The sequence below is a fragment of the Phocoena sinus genome, chromosome 11, assembly GCF_008692025.1.
Source record: "Phocoena sinus isolate mPhoSin1 chromosome 11, mPhoSin1.pri, whole genome shotgun sequence".
Taxonomy (NCBI): domain Eukaryota; kingdom Metazoa; phylum Chordata; class Mammalia; order Artiodactyla; family Phocoenidae; genus Phocoena; species Phocoena sinus.
In genome coordinates, this window is record NC_045773.1 from 39,630,231 (window position 1) to 39,652,806 (window position 22,576).

The following is a 22,576-nucleotide window of genomic DNA, read 5'->3' on the forward strand; positions in this document are numbered from 1 at the left end:
TCCTGCTCCCTTATGCCCTGACCCACAGTGAGGGGGCAGTGGAGGCCTGTTAGCCGTGGCCGCATCTCCGGGTGCCTTGTAAGAACCCTGCTCTGGCAGCAGACAAGGATGGCCCAATCCTGCTGGCCCAATCCTGAGCCAGGTGATGGTTTAATGTGTGTCTGGAAACTGCCAGTTCCTTTCCCTCACACCAGGCCATGGGAGCCAGACTTGCCCTGAGGCAGGGGTGAGCCTGCCTGGACTCAGGGTAGAGTGACCACGGGGGTAGGGGTGTCGTGGGTGTCGTGGCAGGAGGCAGGGTGATAGAGTGTCTTCAGAGATGGGGTCCCCGAAGCCTCCGAACTAGGCTTTCAGAAGGGAACCAGCGTCTGTTAGGGGCCTACTGTGTGCGGAGGTCTGCTCTGGGAGCTGTCCCCCAGCCACCTCACTTGGTCCTCGGGTACCTCCCGGAGAGTGAGGATGCCCGGGGCAAGTGAGGAACCCCAGGAGCGGGGAGGGGCTGTGTCCCGCCTGCCAGCAGGACCCAACAGGCACTCAAGTGCTAGGAAGCAGATCCCCTCAGAGACCCCCTCCGGGCCCCAGGGTGGGGACTGGGGTTGTGGGCGGACAGGGCCCCGAGAGTCGAAGTCAACTTCGGTGGTCGCCTGTGTCTGAGAGCCGGTACCGAGGAGCCGACACCGGACCGTGCCTAGCCCCGAGGCTGGGAGGGGCGTCCGCTTACCCTCTCTCACCCTCCCCCTCCCCTCCTCTCCTTCCCGGGCGGGGTTCCCGGAACGGCCGGGCCGGGCAGGGGCGGGCCGGGGCGGGGCGGGGCGGGGCGGGGCGGGGCGAGGCGAGGCGAGGCGAGGCGAGGCGAGGAAGCGGGTGGCCGCGCGGGTCGCTGAGGCTACGGTCGCGCTACGACCGTCAGTCCGTCCGCCCACCCGCCCAGCCATGGCCGCGCCGGCCCCAGCGCCTCGGATCCTGCTGCTGTTGCTGTTGCTGCTACCAGCGCCTCCGGGTGGTGAGTCTTGGCGTTGGGGGAGTTTATCCCTGGCAGGCATGGGGGGTGGCCACGTCCGCGCCGTCCCTGCAGTGACCCCAAACGAGCCCTAATAACTTCGAGGCAGTTAGCGGACCCCACGACTGGTCTCTCCTCCACTTCAGCCTCCCTCCCGTCAGCACTGACACTGCCCAGACCCCAGGCAGCTGCCATCATTGTTCTGTCCTAGAATGGGGAGGGTGGGGGTGTCTGTCCTAGAGTGTTCCAAGGGGGTGGGTAGGATTCCCTGCCTGCCCTTAGCGGGGCATGGTGGCAGCAGGGAGGCCTGGCCCCTCCATCAGAGGCCTTCCCTCAGCCTCTGTTTATTGGCTGGGAACCTCCACACTCTGCCTCCATGGCCCTGGTATTCCTGGAGACTGCTGAAGCTGGCCCCCAGGGTTGGAGGAGACACACTAACTGTGTGTGTTGATTGTAGGCATATGAATCACAGACGGCGGAAGCAAGGCTGGGGGCCTTTCAGGGGTAGGGATTGGAAAAGCGCACTGCCCCCACCCACCTCCATAGGAAGCCAAAAATCCTTCTGGGGTGGGTGGTTTCCTCCAAGGGAAGGACTTTATTTCCTTGGGACTGTGGACGAATCTGGAGGACCTGGGAAAGTGAGAAGGTAGAGCCCTGTTCTCTGGTCCAGGAAGGTCTGGACAGCCTGGTTCAGAGCGTCTGGGCATCAGAAGAACATTTGTGTCATGGGCTTTTGGCTCAAACAGACTCACCTGTGTGTGTCTTCAGGCCCAGCTTAGACGCTTGGGCTGGGCTGTGGCTGTAAAGGCTGTAATGGCCCTGCTGGAGGTAGGTTGCCCGAGCCTCCCAGTAGCATGGGCTATGCTGAGCGTACCTGCTGGCAGGTGGACAGCTGGCTACATTGGGCCTGTTGGTGGTCCCATCCTCTGCCCTGCAGCTTTGCCCAGAGCAGGGTTCTGCCTGGAGCTGCCAGGAATAAAGCATCTCCCCCACCAACCACCCCGTTTCTAGTTGTCCCTTCTCAAGGAGGTCAGTCAGTGCCTCTGTCTTTGGACCTTGCTCTGCCAGTGGCCCCAGGGTGCATGATACTGTGGGGGAGGAAACATTTTCCCTTCTTGCCATCTAGGTTCTTTGACTGGTCTAATAATTAAATTGGTGTAAGACAGATTAACAGGAGAAAAACAAAAGTTTAACTGCATACCTCCTGTATACATCAGAGAGACACAGGAAAACTGAGTAACTCCCCCAAATGGTGGAAGCCCTCACCTTAAATACCATCTTGAGCTAAAGGCAAAAAAGGATATTGGGGGTCAGTTATGGGAAGTTACCAGGAAAAGCCCAGTAAACAAGGGTAAGGTTGTTATGCAGATTTAAATCTATGCCTTCAGCACTGATTCTAGAGATAAGGTCAACCCCCTCTTCCCAGTACAGCGAGGGAGATACACTTACAAATGGAGATTTCCTTTATACTTAATGTCTATTGCAAAAGGGTAACTTCTTAGTTTTCAGAGCTTCTCCTATGTCTGCAGTTTCTTAAAAATAATCTGCTTAAAATAATCCTTAGGCCAAAGAGGAATATTTATTTAGTTATTTATTTGGATGTGGACCAATTTTAAAGTCTTTATTGAATTTATTACAATATTGCTTCTGTTTTGTGTGTTGGTTTTTTGGCCACGAGGCCTGTAGGATCTTAGCCCCCTGATCAGGGATCGAACCCACACCCCTGCATTGGAAGGCGAAGTCTTAACAGTGGATTGCCAGGGAAGTCCCCAAAGAGAAATATTTAGGGGTGACAAATTTTCCCTTTCAATATACCAACCAGGCTGGGTCTCTAGACACTGCCCACTGCCCTGGGGGCGTGACCAGGCTGGGTCTTTAGAGTCCCAGTGCTGTGCCAGGACTTTCTACCTCAGGGTTTATCAGGTCTATCCCCAGCCTACCATAGTCATCTGGGCCTTCCTGGACTGGGTGTTCCATCTGGGGCCTGTCTAGGCAGAATCCAGGACCATTCTGTCCTGCTGGTGGGCACTAGATCTGTGCTAATGTAGCCAAAGTATGCGTGGGAACATTTGGCCGTAACATCTTACTGGAAGTTTGCAAACTTTGTGGTCATTTTCCACACTTGTCAGCCAGGTATACTTAGACCCCACCTCTGACTAAGAGCCTTGTGGTGGTTCTGGGGCTCCACATGGTGCCATTGCCTCAGAGCCCTGGCCTCTGAGGGCACAAACATTTCTTAGGTGCCTACTGCAGGCCCAGCCCAGGGCTAAGTACCGCATGGACACTTCTGTGGCGGGAGTGACTGTGGCCCATGGTGAATTGGTCAGGAGGCAGCCTGCTGTAAAGCTATAGTCTGTGAGGGCCGGCTCCTGAAGTCGTAGTGTCCAGCAGGGACTGAGGCTGCTGCGGCTGAGCGGTAGGGACAGGGAGTGAGGATTAAGAATGGGTCAGTCTGGGCTCGCCTGGTGGCGCAGTGGTTAAGAGCCCACCTGCCAATGCAGGGGACACGGGCTCGAGCCCTGGTCCGGGAAGATCCCACATGCCGCGGAGCAACTAAGCCCGTGCGCCACAACTACTGAGCCTGCACTCTAGAACCCTCAAGCCACAACTACTGAGCCCGCGAGCCACAACTTCTGAAGCCTGTGCTTCTGTAGCCCGTGCTCCACAAGAGAAGGCACCACAGTAAGCCCGCACACTGCAACGAAGAGTAGCCCCCGCTCATCGCAACTAGAGAAAGCCCGTGCACAGCAACAAAGACCCAATGCAACCAAAAATAAAAAATAGTAAATAAAATAAATTAATAAAAAAAATATTAAAAAAAAAGAACGGGTCAGTCCACTTCGCGCTCCCAATGTAGTGGGGAACTAAGATCCCGCATGCCATGCAGTGTGGCCAAAAAAAATAAAAAGAACGGGTCAGTCCAGGGCCTGGTCCCCAGCAGCTGGGACTGCTGGACTTGGGTGGCTTCTGTAGGAGGGGGCCTGGAGTAAGGCCTTGATGGGTAGGTAGATTTGAAGGTGGAGGATGGGAAACAGGTAGAATACTGGCAGAGAAGCGGGTGACCTTCAAGGTCCTTTGTAGTCTGGACCCTGCTTTGTGGACTCTGGGCTTGATCCCATGGCCTGAGAGTGGGGAGTGGCCCAGTCAGACTCACACGTAGCAAGTTCACTGTCCCATCTGGAGGGCAAGTGGACTGGTGGGAGAGGCAGGGAGCCCAGATTGGCACCTCTGCTGTGGCCCAGGGGAGAGGGAAAGGCTGGTTGGGGCAGTGGCCAGAGGTGGCCAATGAGTGGGATGGCTCAGAGATGGCTTGGCATGCTGGGACCTGCTGGCCTTGCTGGGGAAGGGGCTGTATTGGCTGGGACAGGGCGGAGGCCTGGCCCCATGGCCACAGATGAACGGTGTGTTTCTCTGTTTCAGCCCACAGTGAGGTGTGTATGGTTTCCGCTGGACACAATCTCTTCCCCAAGTTCTGTCCTGATTTCTGCTGTGGCACCTGTTATGACCAGTACTGCTGCTCTGATGTGCTGAAGAAATTTGTGTGGAATGGGGAAGAATGTGGTGTTCCGGAGGCCAGGTGGGTGCATCGGAGGTCACAAGGTAGGCAGCCTGAGCCTGCCCATCTTTCCTCTCAGCCCTCTCGAGATGGTGGCAGATCACTGAGGGTGGGGGACTGGGGAGTCCTTGTCCTGGGCTGGACTCCCCAGACCCTGCTCAGGTAGTCCCTTGTTCCTCTCTCCCCCACTCTCGAGGGCTGAGCAGGTTTCTCAGGGGTTGGTGGCCTCGGCGGGCCCTGTGGCTCACCCCTGGGTGTGTACTTGTACCAACGTGTCCTCAGGGTGGACACCTTGGCATGAGTGTACCTCGCAGTGTGTGTGTGCACCTGGTGGGGGGTTGTATGTGATTTGTGCAGGTATCATCTTGTGGACCCTGGAGGGCATAGTGCATGGGTGTGTAGCCCACTGTGGGCCATGCCTTTGTCCTCTTGCCATGGCCCGTGGATCTACACTGCATCTTGGGTTTAAACTGTTTCATAGGCTGGAACCAAGGTTCTAGGACCCTGTGTGTGTCTCCCTTTGCCACACTGTGTGTTTTGTTTGTGTTTGGCCACAGGTATAGAGGGTTGAGGTAGTCACACTGCTCAGCTCATGGCAGGTGACCATCATTGGTCTGGGCAAGACCAGCCCTCCACCATCTTAAACCATGTTATTTTAAACTCCCATGACCATTCCATTCCCCTCTTATTCTGTAGGCAACCAGTCAGTCTGTTGTATTCCTTCGATTATTTGTGTTGCAAAGTTTATATTCTGTGGGCACAGTGAACCCTCTTACTTTTTGCAGTCAGTGCAGTGTTCGTAAGACGCATCCACATTGCTGTGTGTACACCTGGCCTGTGCCCATCACTGCCATGTATTCTTTGTGGTGTGAGTCCAAAACTTGCTGTCATAGATTACTGTGGTGGGCATCCTCATGTACTTCCTCCTTTACAGAGCCATGTGAGAATTTCTTGCCAAGTACAGTGGAGCGAATTGCCAGGTCAGAGACATGCATGCAGTTACTGACTAAGGAGTTGCAAAATTCCCTGGGGAATGGCGACACCAGGCTGTATGCCTGATGGATCATATTCTACCGTTTTACTGCTACCCTTTTGCTGTCTTTACGTTTTATAAGTGTCTTCTTTCTTTCTTTTTTTTAAAAAAATTTATTCTGGTAGCTTTAAAAAACAGGAGGATTTATTCCATTTAAGTTTAATGTAATTATTGGTATTTCTGGGATTACATTCAATATTTGCTATCTTGTTTTGTGCTTTATATTTGTCTCTCGTTCTGTATTTCTTTCTTTTTCACTTACTGTATTGTTTTGGTTTGTTTTCATTCCATTTTTTTCTTCTGTTGTTTACTTCTTTTTCTTTATTTATTTATTGGCTGCATTGGGTCTTTGTTGCTGCGTGCGAGCTTTCTTTAGTTGCGGCAAGTGGGGGCTGCTCTTCTTTGAGGTTTGCAGGCTTCTCATTGCGGTGGCTTCTCTTGTGAAGCACGGGCTCTAGGTGCATGGGCTTCAGTAGTTGTAGCATGTGGGCTCAGTAGTTGTGGCTTGTGGGCTCTAGACCGCAGGCTCAGTAGTTGTGGCCCACGGGCTTAGTTGCTCTGAGGCATGTGGGATCTTCCCGGACCGGGGCACGAACCCGTGTCCCCTGCATCGACAGGCGGACTCTCAACCACTGCGCCACCAGGGAAGCCCCGGCAGGCAGATTCTTAATGACTGCACCACCAGGGAAGTCCCATGTTTACTTCTTTTTCAATCTGTATACTTTTATTTTTTCTTGTCTCATCACACTGGCCAGAACCTCCAGTATAATGATGAATAGAAATGGTGAGAACAGCCATCCCTGTCTTGTTCTCAATTTTAGGGAGAAAGCATTCACTATTAGGTATGATGTTAGCTGTAGCTTTTTCATAGGTGCCCTTTATTGGGTTGAGGAAGTTCCCTTCTGTTCCCAGTTTGCTTGGAGTTTTAATCATGAAGGGATCTTGAATTTGTCAAATATTTTTCCTGCATCTTTAGAGATAATTGGATGATTTTTCTATTTTTATTCTGTTAATATGGTAAATTATATTGATCTTATTCTTAAAGAATATTTTATCTGAGCAGGACTTAAGTTGATGGTTATTTTCTCTGACTTCCATTATCTCTGTTGAGACATCAGCTCAATAGTCAGTTGTCCATCATTTAAAAGAAATCTTTTTCTTTCCTTATGACAGCGTTTTAAGATTTTTCTTTTCTTGTCTTTGGTATTCTTCAGTTACACTATGATATATCTAGGTATAGATTTTTAAAAATTTATGATGTTATGTTTGAGCTTCTTAAGTCTGTGGTTTAGTGTCTTTCATCAGTTCTAGAAAATACTCTGCTATTCTTTAAGTATTGCCCTTCCTCCTTCTCCTTTCCTTCTGGGACTCCATTTATACATGCTGCATCTTCTCCTCCAGTGTCCACATCTCCTAGTCTCTCTTCCATATTTTCATCTCTTGGCTGCGTTCTGGATAATGTCTTCTAACCTTTCAGTTCATTCAATTCTTCAAGTGTCTAATCTGCTGTTAAACTCATTCCTTGAGATTGTTTTTTGTTCTGTTATGTTGTAACATATAATTCACATACAGAAAACTGCATTAAAATAAATGTACAACTCAGTGATTTATCACAAAGCAAATATCTGCATGACCACTATGCAGGTCAAGACATCAGATGTCCTGTTGAGCTTACTCCCAATCACTGTCTCTCCTCTCATCCCACTAAGATAGTGATAATTTTTAACTTTTATATAGCCTTGCTTTTCTTTAGAGCTGTAATACCCAAACATGCATCCCTAAGTTCTATAGTTTAGTTTTTTTATTGGGGTTGGGGGCAGTATATATCATACATACATAAAAGTACACAAATATAAAGTGTACAGTTCAGTGAATTACTGCAGAGTAGACACATCCACATCCACGTAACCACCACCTATCCAGGGCAAGAATTAGCACATCACAGCATCCCAGAAGCCCCCTCATGTTACTTACCAATCAGTATTCCCTCTGTTATCCCCAAAGGTAACCATTAAACTGCTATACCTGTTAAACACACACACACACAGAGACAAACACACACACACACAAGAGACATACACATGACATCATACATCTATTTCCTGTCTGGTTTCTTTCTCTCAACATGTGAGTTTCATCCATGTTGTGTTGTCTGTCCATTTCCATTGGTGTATGTTAAGTTTTATACCACAGTTGATCCATTTTAATGTTGATGGACATCTGGATTGTTTCTTCCTTTCCTCCCTCCCTCCCTCACTTCCTTCCTTCCTTCCTTTCTTCCTTTCGCTATAACAAATAATGCTGCTTTGAGCATCTTTGTACATATCTTTTAGTGCACATGTATATGGATTTCTTTTAAGTATGCCTAGTAGTAGTAGTGCATGTAAGTAGAGATCAAATTTCATTTTTTAATTTGGGTATTCAGTTGACCCAGCGCCACTTATTGAGAAAACTATCCTTTTTTTCTGTCACTCTGCAGTGCCAAGTTTGTTACAGATTGAGTGTCCACATATGCGTGTCTGTCTCTAGGTTCTCTATTATGTTACATTGGTCTGTCTATCCCTGGGCTAAAGCAGACTCAATTACTGTGTCTTTATAATAATCTTTGATATTCTTCAATATTGTCTAAGTGATTTAAAAAAAATTAATTAATTTATTTTTGGCTGCGTTGGGTCTTCGTTGCTGTGTGCAGGCTTTCTCTAGTTGCAGCGAGCCAGGGCTACTCTTCATTGCGGTGCGCGGGCTTCTCATTGCGGTGGCTTCTCTTGTTGCGGGGCACAGGCTCTAGGCATACAAGCTTCAGTAGTTGTGGCTTGCGGGCTCTAAAGCTCAGGCTCAGTAGTTGTGGTGCCCAGGCTTAGTTGCTCTGCGGCATGTGGGATCTTCCTGAACCAGGGCTCGAACCCATGTCCCCTGCATTGACAGGAGGATTCTTAACCACTGCGCCACCAAGGAAGCCCTGGCAGGCGGATTCTTAATCACTGAGTCACCAGAGAAGTCCTACATTCTTTCTTAAAGGATATTTTTCCTCGTTATAGATTTCTAGGTTGGCAGTTATTAACTTTCAGCACTTTGAAGTTATCAAATTTCAGCACTTTTTTTTAAAGATCAATTTATTTATTTGTTTTTTATAAATTTATTTATTTATTTTTGGCGGCATTGGGTCTTCGTTGCTGCGCGCGGGCTTTCTCTAGTTGTGGTGAGCGGGGGCTACTCTTCGTTGCAGTCTGTGGGCTTCTCATTATGGTGGCTTCTCTTGTTGTGGAGCATGGGTTCTAGGCATGCAGGCTCAGTAGTTGTGGCTCGCGGGCTCTAGAGTGCAGGCTTAGTATTTGTGGCACACAGGCTTAGTTGCCCTGTGGCATGTGGGATCTTCCCGGACCAGGGCTCAAACCCATGTACCCCGCATTGGCAGGCAGATTCTTAACCACTGCACCACCAGGGAAGCCCCAAAGTTCAGCACTTTGAAGCTTTCATTCAATTGTCTTCTTTTTTTTTTTTTTTTTTTGCGGTATGTGAGCCTCTCACTGTTGTGGCCTCTCCCGTTGCGGAGCACAGGCTCCGGACGTGCAGGCTCAGCGGCCATGACTCACGGGCCCAGCCGCTCCATGGCATGTGGGATCTTCCCGGACTGGGGCACGAACCCATGTCCACTGCATCGGCAGGTGGACTCTCAACCACTGCGCCACCAGGGAAGCCCTGTCTTCTTTTTTTAAAAAAAAAAAATTATTTATTTATTTGGCTGCGTCGGGTCTTCATTGTGGCGTGTGGGATCTTTTAGTTGTGGCATATGGGATGTAGTTCCCTGACCAGGCCCACTGCATTGGGAAGGCAGAGTCTTAGCCACTGGACCACAAGGGAAGTTCCCTCATTCCATTAACTCCTGGTGAGTAATCAGCTGATGGCTTTATTATTGCTCCTTTGCAAGCAACATATCTTTTCTCTGACTAATTTTTAAGTTTTTCCTCTTTGTATTTGGTTTTCAGCAGTTTTACTATGATGTGCCTAAGTGTGCTTTTCTTTGAATTTTTGCTGCTTGGGGTTCACAGTACTTCTGGAATTGTTGGCTTGTTTTTTTTGTTTTTGTTTTTGCTAGGAGAAAAACAAACAATTTTAATAGCATGTATATCTCCTGCATTTATGGGAGATATCCAGGAAAACTGAGTAACTCCAGCCATCATCTTTTAAAATATTGCTTCTGCCCCATTCTCACACTTCTCCCTCTAGGACTCTAATTACACACATGTAAGACCTTTTGTAAATTGTATTTCGTATTTCACCTACTCTCTTTTGTATTTACATTTACCATCTTTTTGTGTCTCCAGGCTTTAGTGTACATATATTTGTTTGGGCCTATCCTCCAGTTGTTTAATTATATCTTGCACTGTGTCTAATAAATTATTATTATTATTTTATTTTATTATTATTTTTTGCGGTACGCAGGCCTCTCACTGTTGTGGCCTCTCCTGTTGCGGAGCACAGGCTCTGGACGCGCAGGCTCAGCGGCCATGGCTCACGGGCCCAGCCGCTCCGCAGCATGTGGGATCTTCCCGGACCGGGGCACGAACCCGTGTCCCCTGCATCGGCAGGTGGACTCTCAACCACTGTGCCACCAGGGAAGCCCATAAATTACTATTTTTTTGTGTAATTTTTTAGTTCTAGAATTTTTGTTTCTTTTTTATATTTCAAGTTCTCCTAAACTGCTTAATTTTTTTCCTTTCATCTCCTTGGACAAAGTATGTTTTGTTTTTTTTTAAAATATTTATTTACTTATTTGGTTGCAATGGGTCCTAGTTGTGGCAGGTGGGCTACTTAGTTGCAGCTCGCTGGCTCCTTAGTTGCAGCAGCTGGGCTCTTTAGTTGTGACATGTGAGCTTCTTATTTGCGGCACATGGGCTCCTTAGTTGTGGCATGCGAACTCTTAGTTGTAGCATGAGTGTGGGCTCTAGTTCCCTGATGAGGGCCTCCTGCATTGAGAGCACAGAATCTTATCCACTGTGCCACCAGGGAAGTCCCAAAGTATTTTTTTTAAACTTAATTTCATTTTTATAAAGCAGGTTCTTATTAGTTATCTTAAAGTATGTTTTGTTTTAATGTTAGGGTGTGATAACTTCAATATTTAAAGCCCTTGTGGATATTTCAGTTGTTTCTGTTGTTTTCTAGTCATGTTGTCTAGTGTCCTAGTGTTCCTGAAAATCTTCAGTTGTGTGCCAAACATTGCATTTGCAAAATTGATTGTAGACATTTGGACCTTAGGACTTCCTCCAGGGAGGATTGATGTTGCTTTTGCCAGAGACATGAGCACTCTAAGGTCACCTTGGCCTAATTGCAGAGCTGAGCAGAGAAACTCATGCTGAGTTTCTCCTTGCTTTTCAGGACCCAGCCCAAGTGAGTGGGAATCATCAGGGCTTGCCCACCTGCTGGCCTCTGGATATAATTTCTGCCACCTGAGGTTTTCAGAAATGCTGCTCTCAGCAGCCCCTCTGAAATAGGCTAATGCCCCCAGGAGAAAAGGGGCTTCAGATGCCAGGCCCACCTCCATGGAAGTCTCTTCCCAGCCACACACTCCCCCCGCCCTCCCTGCATCCCAGCTTGGTGTGCTTTACTCTTGTTATTGCTTGCCAAAGCACACACACTGAAGTTTTAAAGAATATTTTCTTCTCAGCTTTACTTGTCCTTCAGATTTAGTACGGTATAGTTGTTCCTAATGCTCTTGCATTTTTTTCTTTGTTTCTTGAATTTTATTTTGTTAATTTGTTGAGAATTTATTTTGAGAATTTTCAAATACATACAAAAGCAGAGAGAATAATATATCCATCACCTGCTCCCATAGTTATCAATACTCTGACATTAGTGTTCCATATACCTCCCACTACTTTTGTTTTCTGGATTATTTTAAAACCCATCCCAGGCATTAAAATTTCTCCTTAAATATTAGATATCTGCAGAAGTGAGTCCTTTAAAAAGAAATATAATTATATATCAGGAACACACTTGGCACAATTAACAGCAGTTCATTAATAGCTTTCGGTACTAGTCTGTCTTCAGTTGCCTCCATTTGTTTCAAAAATGCCTTTTCACAGGTGGTTTGTTCAATTCAAACAGTTATTATCATTTTGGGGAGGGGGGCCGCACCATGAGGCTTGTGGGATCTTAGCTCCCTGACCAGGGATTGGACCCAGGCCTCGGCAGTGAGAGCGCCAAGTCCTCATCACTGGACCACCAGAGAATTCCCAGACAGTTATTATTTTTAAAATCTCTCTTGTGTCTATAGTTTACCCCTTTTCATTCTGTATTTTTATCTTTTTGCGTCTTTTCTCCTTTTCTTGATTTGTCTTGCCAGAGGTCCACCAGCTTTGGTTCTGTTAATCTTCTCTTATTTTCCACGGCTGCTATTCTCTTTTATTTTTGCAGTTATCTTTATTAATTCCTTCCTTATTTGGGGGGTTTGTTCTATTACATTTTCCCCATCTTCTTCAGTTTACTACCATCTCAGTATTAAAGCTATAATTTCCCTCTAAGAACCCTTTAGCTGTGTTTCACAAATTTTGACCAGTGGTATTTTTATTATCATTCAGTTTTACAGATTTCTTAATTTCCTCTATGATTTCTTTTTTAAGCCACAGCTCTTTTGTTGTTGTTGTTGCTGTAATATGTTAGTTTCCCAAGGTATGAGGGGTTTTTTTTTCTTTAACTTTGTAGCGTGTGTCTTTTGTTACTGATTTATAACTTCATCCCATTGTGATTGAAGATACTTTGTATGATAACTGTCTTTTCAGATCTCTTGAGACTGGTTTTGTGGCCTCACATGTGGTGTGTCCTAGAGAATGTTCAATGTGCACTTTAGAAGGATGTGTAACCTGAGATCTTGGTGTGTGTGATATCTGTCCTCCAGAGGCCCCCAGGGCTACTTCTCTGGCCCAGTATGGGGCTGGCTTTCATGGATGTTCTGTGTGTGTGCTAAGTTAGTGTTTGTTCGTTTTCGGTGTGCTGGGTGGGGCGCAGTCATGTTAATTGTGAGGTTTCCTTTTTGCAGCGTCCCCCCCAATGTGGAGCCACTGGAACAGCTGGGCTCAACACTGAAGTTTCGCTCTAGCCTGGACAGCGACCCCATGTCTGGGTAAATAAAACCTGCAGTCTGGGTACATCTTCCTGGAAGAGGTGACAAGGGGGGCTCAGGAGGGCTGTGGGGACTGGGATGGCACAGAGTCCTTGGGCTAGAGCCTCAGGGAAGCTGTCACCATATCTGACCTCCAGGACCTTTGATCCTTGTGTTGGGTGTTTCATCATTGTGCCAGGGATGGGGGAGACTGTGGTTGGGGGTTCACGATGGAAAGGCCAGGTGTGGGTGTTCATATTGACCTAGGTGATGGTGTGGGCACAGGTGACCTATGGATGTAGGTGATGGGGATGATAGTGGCAAACGGTGATAGTGATGCGGCAGTGGTGACAGGGATGAGATGATGGGGGCTACAGTGCTGAGTGTGTGGTGATGGTACAGTGGTGGTGCTGGGTGCAGTGGTGGGGAGAGGCCCTGACAATAACCACGACCCACAAACCCTGACACAGAGACGGGCATCATCAGTTATCCCAGCATCTTTACCCCACAATAATCACCCCATCACTCTGTACCCCGCACCACCATTGCCCGCATCACTGTCACCACCGCCACCATTACCCCAACACCAACACCCACCACCAGCATCCCTATCACATCTGGCTTCCTGGTCCGGGATAGGGTGATGGTAGATGTTGGTGGGTGTGTGGTAATGGGGGAGTAGTGCGTGTTGATGGTGTAAAGGCTGATGGTAATGGGGGCTATGGTGGGGCTATGTAATGGGGTGACAGGCAGGTGTATGATGGTACGAGGTGATGGTGGTGATGGGGGACAGTGACAGGGAGATGTGATAAGGATGCTGGTGGTGTGTGTTGGTGTTGGGGTAATGGTGGCAGTGGTGAAAGTGACAGGGGCAGTGGTGGTGCGGGGTGCAGAGTGATGGGGTGATTATTGTGGGGTAAAGATGCTGGGATAACTGATGGTGCACAGTCTGTGTCAGGGTTTGTGGGTCATGGTTATTGTCAGGGCCTTCCCTTCAGGGGGCAGGGGAATACCCCAGTTGCCCAAACTCCAGTCCCCTTGGCCAGGTTCCTGCGCTGTCTTGTTGCCACCGTGACGGGTGTTGTGATGCACATTTTGCGTGGATGGAACGGGCGTGCAGCTGCTTGTGTGTTTTCCTGGCGGAGTCTGTTCCACGTGCCATCTGCCTTCTACCTCGGTGGATCTAGAAGCCCCTCTGAGAAGGTCCACCTAGGCCTGGTTGCCCCTTTGGAGGAAGAGACTTTGGGCTCTGGGCCTGTGTAGTGGGGTCCAGGTTCTTGTCCTGTCCCATCTTGCCCTGTGGGCCTGGGTGAGTGTGGGCCTCTTTGGCTGCAGAGGAATTGGCGCAGGGCTCCTGTGAGTGGGGGAGGGGAAGAGGTGCAGCTTTGCTCCTAGGCAACTGTGGCTGGGCCTCCTCCCTCTGTTCTGCCCGCTGATCCCGTTCCCTATGTTGGTCAGAGACTGAGACCTGGAAACGCCACTCCCTCTGCATGCAGGGAGCACCCAGTTGCTGAGGCCCGAGGCTGTGGGCTTTCAGTTGGCCCCACATGGGGGTCTGATGTCCAGTCAGTGTGGGCCTCGTCCTGGGCAGGCACCATGGAGGGCTCTGGGCAGTGCTGGGGTCTGAATGGTGTTTTAGGATGAAGACCACTCTGGCTGCTCCCCGGAGGATGTCAGCAGCTGGCGGGGAGCCTGGACCATGGCTTCCTGGTCCAGGTGTTGTAGGCCAGAGAGAGGCTGGGCTGGCGGGGTGAGGTGAGGTGAGGCTGCCTGCTAGGAAGGTTGCCAGGGAAGGGGCCACGGTGTGGTGTCCTGCTTTCTGCCCTGAATGAGGAGATACAGGACAGAGGCGGAGTGGCCTCCCGGGGCAGCTCAGGAGCACCTCCCCCACCCCTGCAGGTGCGGAGGTGTGAGTGTGCTGCTGCCCCCACCGGGCCATCTTGCCCATCTGCCGGGAGTGTGGATGCTGCTCGGCCCCCTTGGGCCCCCACCCCATCCTGCCCCATCTCTTCTCTGCTTCTGAGCAGAGCCCCAGCGTGGCGCACAGCACCCGCCTTACAAAGGTTTAGGGCTTCAGGAGTAGGTGCTGGGAGGGTGGACGGATGGGGTCATCAGTGACACGTCTCCTGTGGATGCCCCCAGGTGGTCACCCCCCTGGGCCCCAAGGAGACATCCTCTCCGGTGAGCATTCGTGTGATGCCCCCTTGGCCAAGGGCACTGTTGTTTGTCCATTGGAGCGTTGGTTCCTTGGGGGGGTCCAGCCCTGGTTGGAAGCTCGGGGGACACTCGACAGGGGAAGGACCCTATGTGCTGAGGGGGCCTGTGCCAGCTCTGCCCCCCTCCCCACCTCCGACCCCTCCCGCTTCATTCTTGGACTTCACCCCCCTACCCCCGCTCTTCCTCTGGGTGACTCCTTGGGTTCTCCAAGAATGAGGCACCAGTTCAGAGCACAGCGATGCAGGTGAGACCACATCTGCCTGTCATGGCCTGGGCTCCATGCTCCCCGTGGTGTGGCCATGTTACCTGTGGGTCTTCCACCCACTCTCCACTTTGGCAGGTGACTCCTGTCCTGCCCTGTTGATGGTCAATGGCTGGTTCTCTCCCCGGAGCTTCCTTGGCTCCCTGTCATGGTTCTTTTGGGCCCTGATTTCATTGTCCCTTCCTAGCTCCTTTCACTCACAGGATGATCAGGCAGGAATGGAGTGTCTTGAAGCACCCAGGTGGTGGAACTGCTGGCTCCAGGCTCCAGGCAGGTCACTGCTGACCCTCTGCGCTGACTCTGCTGTGATGGTGCAGGGGGAGGGCAGGGAGGTCCACTAGGTGAGGTGTGGGCATCGCCAACCTGTGTCAGTTCTCAGCCCTCACTGCGCTCCTTCCGCAGCTCTCTCACCCAGTGTGTCACAGCCGCGTGCTGCCTGGCCAGCGTCGCGGTGAGAGTGCTGGTGTCTCAGTTCCAGAGACAGCCCTCTCGGTGTCTGGACGTTGGAAGTCTTTGGCCTCCTAGGGACCGTCCCATTCAGCCCCGCTGCAAGCTCCTTGCCTAGGCTCTTGTTCCCCTGGCCTTCTGTCCCTTCCTGCCTAGGCCAACTCTGCCTTCTGAACTTGGCCTTTGGGCTCCTTGATCTGGGAGGTAGCCTCAGCCTTGGGAAGCCCCATTCCTTCCTCTCGGAGGTGTGGTTCCATTAGTGTCGTGGCCTGTTGTGGCCACAGGCCCCTGCCCCACTCTGCAACCACCCCTCAAATATTGCTGTTCCTCAGGGCAATGTGCCTTGCTGTCCTACTAGGTGCTGCCCATGGGGTCCCTGAGTGAATTTATTCATTTGTTAAATACTTATTGAGCACCTCCTGTATGTCCAGTCACTGGAGATACAGTGATGGTCCAGAGCTGGTACAGTCTATGCATCCATGAATCCACAGGCTGGAGGTAAGATGCACATTAGTCAAACGCTCACACAAAGGGGTGTGTGTTTATAAACTGAGGTAGACAAGAATTTGATTTGTAAGAGCACTTATCGAGGAGGCTTACCTCATCTGCATGGTCAGGGAAGGTGTCCCTGAGGAAGTGATGTTTTGAGCTGAGGTCTGAAAAGTGACCAAGAATTAAGTGTGTAGGGGTGGGAGGAAGAAAAGAGCAGACGGGGCAGTTGGGCGGGAGGAAATGCGTGTGCAAAGGCCCTGAGGTAGGGCACAGCATGGTGCTTTCAAAAGCTGAAAAGGAGGGTGATGTGGCTGGAGCACACAGGAGGGAGGCTGGGAGTCCCAGGCCACACAAGTTTTACCTTATTTAGACTTTTAATTAAGATTAACATTTGCCTATTGTAAGTGTTACTATCTGATAAGACAAATCCTAGATTGTTTTCCTTTTATTATCAACTATTATATATGTATTTATATATGTATACACACACACAGAGAGAGAAAAGTACAGATACACACACACATCACACAAAGTTTAACAAGTAAATTATAAAGCAAATTCCTGTGTGACCCCAGGAGCTACAGGAGCCATACTAGGCTTTTGAGCAGGAGTGACAGGATAAGACCTGACAGGGTGGCCAAGGGGACTTGGGGAGGCATCTGCATCTTCCTGGTGAGGCAGGTTCAGGTTCAGGCAGGTTTGTGGCTTGGAGCATGTGCTGGTGGGAGAGGAGGAGCTGAGGGGACGGGCCGGTGGGCCCCCGGGTCTGCTGGTAGGCTTAGATGGCTGAAGGAGCCCATCGAGGGGACCGCTGGAACGGGGCTGGCCGGCTGAGCTGGGTGGAGCAGGAGCATGGTTTGGGGACCCTAGGCAGGGCATGTCTTGGACCCCATGGTAGGGCTCTCCTGGACAGTGGGGTGGAGAAGCTGGGCCTGGGCGGGCAGGGCTGAGGAGGCAGCTCTGGGAAGACAGCCGAGCACTTCCCTCCCCACTCCTGGCCCCAGTTTGGAGCGCAGCTGGGATCAGCTGGGGCGCCCGCCAGCCGCACTGTGTCTTTAAGAGGCCCCGCATCTCTCCTTCCTGCCTCTGACGTCAGGGGTAGGGGAGGGCCGAGGAGATTTGCTTTACTTTTCCTGGAAAGGGGAGGAGATTGAAACCGAGTGGCCTCACGATGGAAAGGGGAAGTCCGGGGGTGCAGGAGGCCCCTAAGTGAAGGTGGAGGCTAACATGGGGTGAGCTTGGGCGCCATACTGTGTGTCAGAGACAGAGACAGAAGAGAGAGAAAGAGAGATTAGAGATCGGTGGTGGTGGCCCTACAGTTGAGTGCTATTGATTGCGTGTGAACGTGGGTGTGCGTGTCTACATCCCTGGGTCAGTGGAGGGTCTGGGAGGAGCCTGTGGGTGAGGAGCAGTGACAGGCTCCTCTGGTTAGGCAGGAAGGTACCTCCTGACGGTCCTGTCTTGGGGCCTTGTTCTGGGCCTCACAGTGGCCAATGGCTCCTATTTTACTAACGCGATCAGGTATTTTCAGTCTGGAGTGTGAAGGGTCTGTCCTTAGTCTGTCCCAAAGCTGTGCGCCGGGCCTTGCTGAGCTTGTGCTGCCCGTCTGGGCTGTGAGATGGAAGACCCTCCACCCAAGGCGGGGCGAAGGGGGGTGCCCAGCCTTCCCCCAGCCCTCAGGGGAGGCGAATGCCTAAAGCTCACCAAGCCCCTTCCACGTTTTGATGTGCTTGGTGCAGTTGCCTTTTACTGGCACACTGCTTGGCCTTGGGGAACAGGGGAGGACAGCTTGGGGCTGTGGCTGTGCCCTTGAAGGTCGGCTTTGGTGAACTTCCCACCACGGCCTGCGTTCTCGGGGGGCGGGCTCTCGACTTGGTCCTGGTCCTTGCTGAGGGGCCTGCGTGGGCAGGGAGGCGGCCTCTTCCAGAAGGCAGGGCCCCTCCAGCCCCGCTTGGCTCTTAGTTTACCCACCTGCCCTTCTGGTCAGAGCGAAGGTGTATGAGGACACCTGGCACAGTGCTTGGCACCCAGCAAGCTCACCGTCACTCCGGGGGCCAGCAGCCCTACCCTGGGCTCGCTGCGTGCCTCACTTCACTGTCCTGGCCACACCAGCCTCCCCTTTCCTGGAACTTCTCCCCGTTTTCGTTACCTGTGCTTCCTGAGTCATTTTCCCTTCAACATCTGCCTCCTCTAATAATCTGTGGGCTCCCAGAGGCCATGAGTTGGTCTGTCTCGCCCACCTCTGAGTTTTTGGTTCAAGCCACACAGTGCCTGGCTTGTGGCGTGTACTTGATGGGCATCTGCCGCTGGCTCGGTGCGGGTAGACAAGATGTGTGTATGGGGGAGGCACCTGAAGAACTCTCTCCCATGCTCCTGAGGGTGTGGCCAGGGGGCCCCCCCGGGTGACTCTCAGTCAACCCCATTTTACACTTGAGGAAACACCTGAGGCTGAAAGAGGTTCAAGCTACATACCCCAGAGGTTGCTCTATCTGTGTTGCCCAGAGTCTCCTCTGGCAAGAGGGGTGCACCTTGGGCATGGGTGTGGTGTGGACTGCTGGTCCTAGGTAGGGGAGAGAGGCCCTGGGCCTTGACTGGCATTTTGGCAGGTTTGGAACGACTGTGGCCGTCGGACTGACCATCTTTGTGCTCTCTGTTGTCACCATCATCATCTGCTTCACCTGCTCCTGCTGCTATTTGTACAAGATGTGCCGCCGACCGCGTCGTAAGCATCTCCAGCCCACCTGCCCCACTGTGACCCCTTGTGTGAGGGTGCCGACCCCGGGTGGTGGGCGTGGTTTACCAGGGGCCTGACGGAGCTGAGCTGGAGGGAGGGGTGGCAGGCCTGAGGGTCCTAACTGGGACTCTCTTTTCAGCGGTCGTGACTACCACCACGGCCACCACAGTAGTGCACACCCCTTACTCGCAAGCTCCAAGTGTGCCGCCCAGCTACCCCGGACCAACGTACCAGGGCTACCACCCCATGCCCCCCCAGCCAGGGATGCCAGCAGCGCCGTACCCCACGCAGTACCCACCACCCTACCTGGCCCAGCCCATGGGCCCCCCCGCCTACCATGAGACAGTGGCTGGTGAGTACCCCTACCGACTCCAACTGTGCTGGACCCCCTGCAGCCATGCCCACGGTCAACCAGTGTCCTCTCTATTTTCAGGAGGTGCAGCCATGCCCTACCCTGCAAGCCAGCCTCCTTACAATCCAGCCTACATGGACCCCCCGAAGGCGGCCCCCTGAGCACAACATTGCATCTCTGGCTGCCACTTGATCTGTCATGTGTGTGTGAATGGGTATGCAGGCACGGTCCTTTTCTCCCTGTGCGTGGTGTGTGTGTCCTGTTTGTACATGAGGCTTCTTGTGATCCATGAGGGGCTGGGAACAATTCTTGCCAGAGTTGCTGGGACCACACTCTGTTGCCTTCCTCACTCGAAATTATGCTTCCTGAAATCTCAAGCAAAATTCAAAGAACGGTTCTTTTCTAGACCACCCCAGGGAGAGCAGGTGGGGCTTGTCACACTAGGATAGTACAGACTTTTGCCGGCAGGATGCACACGTGTTCCAGTTTCTGCAGAATGGCTAGCCATTGCTCAAGGCCATGGCTTGTCCCCAGGCTTGTCTTTGAAGAACCCGAGGATGATGCAGGCAGGTGGGTGAGGCTTGGGAACTGGCTACAGGTGGGTCTCAACCCTTACGCATAGCTCCCTGAGCCTGTGCCATGCCCAGTGGAGGGTGGGCAGCCTCCTGATATCAAAACACCTCAGACAGAACCCCACCCTCCCCCGAGTGCTGTCTGCCTGGTCTGTGTTCTTGCATCCCTCCTGGGACCACCTGGAGGCCCACATTTACCCTCGGTCTGGCTGCCCTGGTTGGCTCTGGCCGCCACCTTAAGTGGGCAGGGTGGCCTCTGTCCATCTACACACTCAGGTGTCTTCCCTGCAGTGTTTTTGTTTTACTTTTATCTAAGTATTTTGCCTGTTTTCTGTTTCAAAATGTGTGTAATAGTTGCTGTGAGGCTGAAACCCCTGGGTCCTGGAGGAAAATTGCCCGAGAGAGCAGAGGAACTCTGATGTCTGATAGTCCCTGCTTCCCCAGCGCCAGCCTCACAGGCTTTCCAGCCCCTGTACCCCAGGCCACAGTTTGTCTTGGCAGTGGGGATGCCTGGGCCAAGGTGTCGTCTGGACCAAAGGTGGAGGGGACCCTTGGTGGCTGCTCTTGGCCCAGACACATACCTCGCTGTTCCCTATCCCTCTGTTAACGTCTCACCACATAGTAGTTTTGTACCTGTTGATGTGTTTTGGAGTCTAGGGTCTGCACCCTTGTTTATAATAAATCCAACTATTTGGAGCTGCTGTCTCCTTTCTTGGCTGCTGGGATTGGGTTTTAGGCTAGGTATCATTTCCATCCAGTATTTGAAGTTCCTTGTTTTCCCTACTTTTATTGGGCTCAGACGTCTGACCATCCTGCTAGGGAGGGTGATGGACAAAGACTGCCACTTCCTGTGCCCCTGGCCCCAGGTGTCTCAGTGTGGGCAGAAGTGCGGGAGGCTCTCAGGCTGCCACGGTGGGTAGAGGTGAGTGATCACTCGGTGCTGTGGAGGGTCTTTATTAGTCAGAATTTCCTTCTTGGCCTACTGCCCAGGTATGGCCAAGGACAGCCTATACAGCGTGGCTACTGCCAAGGTCAGGAAGGCCAGCAGGCCCAGTGGGGCCAGCAATCCCTCCCTGGGTGGGGCTCCAGGGCTCTTCACTGGGGAAAGGGGCTTAGGGTTCCTGTTTCCACCACGGTTGGGGCTGGTGCCCCTGGCTCTGGCCAGGGGTACCGTGGCCGTAGCAGCAGATGGCCTTGGGCTGGTTCCAGTCGAGGCTGTGACCACGTACATCGGCTTGACGGTGTTGAAGGGCCTGGCATGAGCATCTACCCACCGCAGCAGGGCCTGTGGCCTCCACTGACAGATGCTGAGCAGGGCTAGGACGTCACCCTCGGCTGTGTGTGAGTCTGGTGGGGCCTGCCCGTACAGGCGCATGTAGATGCTGCCCAGGCTGTAGCTCTTCCTTGGGCCGTGCTCTGAGGGGCTGTCAGCTTGCTCCAGGGCCTTCAGGGCAGCAATGCTATCCACACAGAAGGCGCCCTCCAGAGCACTGGCAAGGCCCAGCACAGCCAGCTCTGCCTGGAGCAGGGGGAAGTCGTAGCGGTCACCGTTGTGTGCCACAAGGCACCAGGGCTGTGGTTGGCGCTGCAGGAAGGCTCGGAGCATGTTGGCCAGGTTGGCATCGAAGCGTTGACGCCCATGTGCAGCCAGCACAGGTGTGCTCAGGCCTGTGATCTCACTGGCTGCAGGGCTACAGGCCTTCCCCGGAGCCACGCACAGGGAGAGCTTGTCCAGCACCCGGGGTGGTGGGGGCACTGTTGAAGGAGGCCCCTGATGGGTAGGAAGTCTCTCCAGGGCCCATCTGTGGATGGCCAGCAGGCAGAGCTCTGTGACCTTGGGCTGGGAGAAGGGCAGGCCAGTGGCCTCCAGGTCCAAGAAGATGAGGGTCTGCACAGGACCCGGGGGCAAGGCCTGCGAGCCCATGGTGGTATCTGCCGCTGAGCCTGGGGAGGAGCATGGGTTGGGTGGTGGGTGTGTGAGTGCCCAGTGATAAGAGGCAAGGCAAGTGGGGTGGGGTGGGCAGGAGCATCCCTCTGGCCTTCCCTGCATGGGCAGGCACTGTTGCTGAGCTCCAGGACCCATTTCCAGGGCAGGAAGCCAGGGAGGGTGGGGTGGCTTTCTTAGTGGGACCAGCACACTGTTTTCTGTTCAGGGGAAGGCTTGGCTCCTCCCCCTAGTGCCCGCTTAGTCCGGTGAGGGTTGGTGGGGCAGGTACCCATGCCCTCCCACCCTACCCCCTCCCCTCGGGGGTCCTCACTTACCGAGTAGCAGGCAGGCAGCAATGACTCAGGGTGCTGCACGCTCTCCAGCTGGTTCTTGCTGCTGGCAGCAGTGGCGGGAAGTGAAACTCAGCCTGAGCCCGCCCAGCGGCTGGTGTGAGCAAGGCCCGCCCCGCTTGTCAGCCTGCCTGGGCTGTCCCTCCTGCCAACACCTGTCCCTCCCCAGGCACCCACAGTGCTATCCCCAAAGGCCTCCTCAGACCTCTCGCTGTGGGCCTGCTGGCTGGCACAATGCACCAGGGCCCTCACGCCCTCACACCGGGAGGACAGGGCTATGGGGCAGGCTAGCTCCAGGACTTGAGCCTGCTGGGAGCCCCTGCCGTGGCCATTTTGCACCCACCCCCTGGCCCCATTTTCCCAGGCCTCCCTGGTTTAGGCCTGGGCTGAGGGCCACCTTCTTCCCTGCCACACAATGGTTTCTTCCCATGGCCTCAGGCGAAAGTGATGACTCAGGACAATTCCACAGGCAGGGCAGGGCAAGGCAGGGCTCCTTCCTCAAAGCAGATTCATTACCATGGGGCTGCTGGCCAGG

General features: G+C 52.4%; 2 protein-coding genes across 6 annotated transcripts; one reads left to right on the forward strand and one right to left on the reverse strand.

Annotated features, from left to right (window-relative positions):
• Window positions 1–822: 822 nt before the first annotated feature.
• SHISA5 (shisa family member 5) lies at window positions 823–20,460 on the forward strand. 5 transcript variants are annotated; one of them, XR_004352144.1, is made up of 7 exons: window positions 823–1,003; window positions 4,421–4,577; window positions 12,626–12,709; window positions 18,713–18,828; window positions 18,980–19,192; window positions 19,274–19,762; window positions 20,119–20,460. XR_004352144.1 is itself a non-coding variant. In XM_032648252.1 (6 exons), the coding sequence occupies exons 1-6, from the start codon at window positions 934–936 to the stop codon at window positions 19,351–19,353; spliced, it is 720 nt and encodes a 239-aa protein (XP_032504143.1). In that variant the 5' UTR covers window positions 823–933; the 3' UTR covers window positions 19,354–20,460. The 5 variants fall into 5 exon arrangements, 3 of the variants coding, with proteins under 3 accessions (XP_032504143.1, XP_032504144.1, XP_032504145.1); XM_032648252.1 differs by having other exon boundaries at window positions 19,274–20,460; XM_032648253.1 differs by lacking the exons at window positions 823–1,003; window positions 4,421–4,577 and adding an exon at window positions 15,973–16,112 and having other exon boundaries at window positions 12,633–12,709; window positions 19,274–20,460.
• A 69-nt stretch (window positions 20,461–20,529) lies between these two features.
• On the reverse strand, window positions 20,530–22,564 carry TREX1 (three prime repair exonuclease 1). The gene is made up of 2 exons (XM_032648251.1): window positions 22,027–22,564; window positions 20,530–21,708 (listed from the first exon to the last, which is right to left on the reverse strand). The coding sequence occupies exon 2, from the start codon at window positions 21,686–21,688 to the stop codon at window positions 20,744–20,746; it is 945 nt and encodes a 314-aa protein (XP_032504142.1). The 5' UTR covers window positions 21,689–21,708; window positions 22,027–22,564; the 3' UTR covers window positions 20,530–20,743.
• Between the last annotated feature and the right edge of the window lie 12 nt (window positions 22,565–22,576).

What these genes read in the sequence shown, in the direction of transcription:
- SHISA5 (XM_032648252.1), top strand. Translation starts at nt 934, where the DNA reads ATGGCCGCGCCGGCCCCAGCGCCTCGGATCCTGCTGCTGTTGCTGTTG. An exon ending in GCTACCAGCGCCTCCGGGTG is followed by an intron (nt 1,004 to 4,420) that starts GTGAGTCTTGGC and finishes TCTCTGTTTCAG; the next exon opens with CCCACAGTGAGGTGTGTATG. An exon ending in CTACCATGAGACAGTGGCTG is followed by an intron (nt 19,193 to 19,273) that starts GTGAGTACCCCT and finishes CTCTATTTTCAG; the next exon opens with GAGGTGCAGCCATGCCCTAC.
- TREX1 (XM_032648251.1), bottom strand. Translation starts at nt 21,688, where the DNA reads ATGGGCTCGCAGGCCTTGCCCCCGGGTCCTGTGCAGACCCTCATCTTC.